Here is a 4148-nt window from a genome sequence, read left to right as displayed (position 1 = left end):
ACAGGTGCATGCTACCATGCCTGGCTAATTTTTTTGATTTATTGTAGAGACAAGCTCTCACCAAGTTGTCCAGGCTGATCTCGAACCCCCTGGGCGCAGGCAGTTCTCTCACCTCGGCCTCCCAAAGTGCTGGGATGACAGGCTTGAGCCACGGCACCTCGCCAAGGATGGTTTTTGAAATGGGAAATGTTCACCCGTCAACAAGCATTTCCTGACTACCCAGTGCTGGTCTAGGAGTTGAGCATAGAAGGAGGACAAGGATGGTCTGATCCCCGTTCAGAGGAGGACATTAGCCAGGAAGGGGTGATGGAGCGGGGAGGGCCTGGGGGCTGGTCCTGAGAGTGGACGATGAGGGTTTGTGGGCTACACTCTGCGTGCACCTGCAGGAATGGAGGCCTCACCTTCTGCCTGGCCTCTGCAACGCTTTCGCCATACTTCTGCTGAAGATACCTGTAGTCGTAATTTGGGAACGGGGAGGGGCTGGGGAAGCTTCCCGAAGTCCAGAGCTTCCACAGGCTCACAGCTGCGATTCCCAGCAGTGCCAGGGCCCCTGCAGCGTAGACACCCACCTCCCAGCCAGGAGGACTCTTGATGACTGCAAGGCAAGGACAGCTCTCATTAGAGCCCTGGAGCCCCTTCAGTGGTTACAGACCCCACCCGAGCAGCAGGGTGTCCGGTGCTAATTTGCTTATCGAACGGGTATATATTGAATGCCTACTGTGTGCCAGGCTCGGTGCTAGGCACTGGAGAGAGAGTGTCCCAACTTTCTGATTTGGGAATATTTGTATTGTTATTATTAATTTATTAATTAATTTTTTCAGTCAGAGTCTCACTCTGTCACCCAGGCTGGAGGGCAGGGGCACGCTCCCAGCCATCGCAGCCTCGACCTGCTGGGCTCAGGCGATCCTTCCGCCTCAGCCTTCCAAGAAGCTGGAACCACAGGCACGTGTCACCACCCCCAGCTAATTTTTTGATTTATTGTAGAGATGAGGTCTTGCCGAGTTGCCCAGGCTGGTCTCAAACCCCTAGGCTCAGGCAATCCTCTCACCTCAGCCTTCCAAAGTGCTGGGATTACAGGCATGAGCCACCATGCCCTGCCAGAATATTTGTATTATACTTCAAGTTGAGCAGACCTGATCCAAAAATCTGAAATCCAGAATGGTCCAACAAGTGTTTCCTTTTGAATGTCCTGTTGGCACTCAAAGAGTTTTGAATTTTTTGGGAGCATTTTGGATTTCAGATTTCTGGATTCAGGATGCTCAGCTTGTTTGAGAAATGTCCATAAGAGGTAAATCTATGCAGTAGATTGGTAATTGGGGGAGGTTGAGGGAATAGGGTTTCTTTTGGTGGGGAGGTGATGAAAATATTCTAAAAACTGGTTGTGAGCCAGGCGTGGTGGCTCACGCCTGTCATCCCAGCACTTTGGGAGGCAGAAGCGAGAGGATTACCTGAGCTCAGGGGTTCGAGACCAGCCTGAGCAACGTGGTGAGACCTCGTCTCCATAATAAATCAAAAAAATCAGCTGGGCATGAGTGAATCACTTGGTGTGTGAATCTAATCTCTCAGGGAATCTCTTACCAAAACAAACAAGGAACTCAACCAGATGTCAGAGGTGACTGTTTCTGTGCGGGGCTTGGAAACAAATCCAGAGACTCAAGTGCTTTTTCTCCACCGACGCATCAATAACTTCCCCATCTGAGCCTCACCGCCCCGGAGCTTGGTCATGGAATGCCCTCTCAACCATGTTGGTTAGTCTTTACCATCCGTGCTCGTAAAGACTTGGCACGGGCAGGACCATCCTCACTGGAAGGTCTCCCCTACTTTCCCTGGAAACCCGGCTCTGCCTCCCCAAAGGAAGCCAATGAGACACTGGGATTCATTTTGCAAAAGGTCACGCTATTGGCAAATATAGTTCTCTAAACCGTCCTTGGTACTATCTCTGTCTCAACTCAGGTGGGGAAACGGAGGTACAGAAAGTCTAAAGAACTTGCCCGAGGTCGCAGGGCCAGGAAGGGAGGGATTCTGACTCTGGAGTCTATACCTACTGCCCTGCCCAGCCTCAAACCTGGCAGCAAGGTGGAGGGAGGTGGGAAGAGCATCTCAGGGTGGGATTCATCATCACACATCCATTGAGCACCTACTGTGTGCCAGCACCCCGTGGGCATAAGGAGACAGGGCTGGTGAGTCAGCCCTAGGGACAATCCCTGTCTTTAAGTAGCTCACAGTCCAGGGAGTGGGAGGGGGCGGACACATAGACAAGTCAGTGTGCTAGGAATCGTGAGGGGAGCAGCCCAGGAAGGCTTCCTGGAGGAGGGACATGTAAGCTGAATATGAGAAGGAACAAGAAGTGTGCCAGACCAAGACAACAAGGGCTGGACATCTAGGACAGGAAGAATGGACGGCTATAAAAAGCCCAGAGAGAACAGAGTGCCCGGTGGGTGCGAGGGAGGGGATCGCTTGGGGGTGAGAGGGTCTCCTCTCCACTGATACCCTGAAGCCTGGCCGCGTGGGGAGGAAGCACATGGTGGTGTGTGCCTACAGCTTCCAAGTAGCTAGAACTACAGGTGCACGCCCAGCTAATTTTTTGATTTATTGTAGAGACAAGGTCTCACCAAGTTGCCCAGGCTAGTCTCGAACCCCTGGACTCAGGCAACCCTCTTGCCTCGGCCTCCCAAAGTGCTGAGATTACAGGCTTGAGCCACCGTACCCAGCCTCAACTGTTAATTTTTTAAAACTATTAACATTTTGATATATTTCTTTCCAGTATGCTTTCTTATTAATTGGTGGATTGATTGATTGAGTTGCCCAGCCTGGAGTGCAGTGGTACAATCACAACTCGCCACAGCTTTAAACGCCTAGGCTCCAATGATCCTTCCCTCTCGGCTTTCGGAGGAGCTGGGACTACAGGCACACACCACCACACTTGGCCTGCCCTGCTGTCTCCTGAACCCAGCCATCTCCGCCAGAACCCACAGCACTAACCTCCAGCCCTCAGCCCTGACTTTCACCCAGCTCCCAGCACCCTATGGGACCCTACCCCCACTTTCTAGAAACCCACTGAAGCCAACAGAAGCCAAAGGGCACATCTGCTTCTCCACTCAAGGCCACAGAGCGGAGGCACCGTGGCCCCTGGGCGAGTTATCCAGCTTCTCTGGGCTTCAGTCTTACCCAGGAACCGAAGACAAGAACACCCCACCCAGTGGTCCCGCTCGGGTGAATTTCTTCTCAAGGGAAAATCCCGACATGTTTTTAGTCTGCAATGAGTCATCGAGGCTGTATTTATAACAGCAGAAATCTGGGAACAGCTTTAAGGTCTCACTAAGGGGGCAGTGGGGCGGGTGGGTGGCTCGTGGCCCTGTCTTGGGAAGATATGTCAGTGGCCTTCAAGAATGACAATTGAGGTCATCAGGATGGCACTGTGGTGATGCAGAGAAGCATTTGCGGCATTGCTAAGAGAGAAAAAGAAATCAATCTGCAACATGATATATAGCCATACAATTTTGATGTAAAAATCAGCATAGGGTCAAGGCCTGGACAGACCAGGGAAGGCGGGAGAGCAAGTAATAAAAGTGGACAGACTGTGAACAAACCCTGTTTACTCCTGACTGCTCCTGTCAGCAGAATGTAATTTGTGGGCTAAATATAACCACAGCTAAGAGCACTGCAGAGGGTCCGAGGTCCAGCCCTGACAAGGCTCAGAGTGTTCTAGAAGTCTTGTGAACAGGGGCTGGGATGGGAAAGTGCCTGGTAAACTGCAGAGCAGAGCCAGGCGGTAGCATGGGGTTGGCCAGAGGACAGGGACCGTGGCCCTGGGTCTGAGCAGGCCAGGGGCAAAGCCAGATGGCAAAGCAGGGCTAGGCTCTCCGGCGCTTGAGGATCGAGGGTGCTAAGGGACAGAAGCCCCTGCCCTGGTTGGCAGGAAAGGGGGGAGCAGGGCCGGGGGCATGAAAGGAAAAGTCCCCGGAAGGTGACATGAAATGGCAGTTAATACTCATTTGCGGGTCGGGCACAGTGGCTCACGCCTGTCATCCCAGCACTTTGGGAGGCCGAGGTGAGAGGACTGCCTGAGCCCACAAGTTCGAGACCAGCCCGGGCAACTTGGCAAACCTCATCTCTACAATAATTAAAAAAAAAAAAAAACAGCCGGA

The 4148-nt window shown here is 52.5% G+C and overlaps 1 protein-coding gene across 3 annotated transcripts in view; it reads right to left on the bottom strand.

Moving 5' to 3' along the window:
• Window positions 1-4148, bottom strand: part of SYT12 (synaptotagmin 12) — a 29723-nt gene that overhangs the window by 14953 nt on the left and 10622 nt on the right. For 2 of the 3 annotated variants that reach the window (XM_008063480.1, XM_021715224.1), the window contains exon 3: window positions 402-595. The exons of the other annotated variant lie outside the window; for it this stretch is intronic. In XM_008063480.1, the coding sequence (XP_008061671.1) occupies window positions 402-595 (194 nt within the window). The remainder of the gene's footprint in view (window positions 1-401; window positions 596-4148) is intronic. 3 annotated transcript variants of the gene reach the window in all.

Source organism: Carlito syrichta, unplaced genomic scaffold, assembly GCF_000164805.1.
Source record: "Carlito syrichta isolate Samal-C Ts95f unplaced genomic scaffold, Tarsius_syrichta-2.0.1 Scaffold306867, whole genome shotgun sequence".
Classification (NCBI taxonomy): Eukaryota; Metazoa; Chordata; class Mammalia; order Primates; family Tarsiidae; genus Carlito; species Carlito syrichta.
The sequence above is the reverse complement of the archived record's forward strand: the minus strand, read 5'-3'. Positions and strand labels throughout refer to the sequence as shown.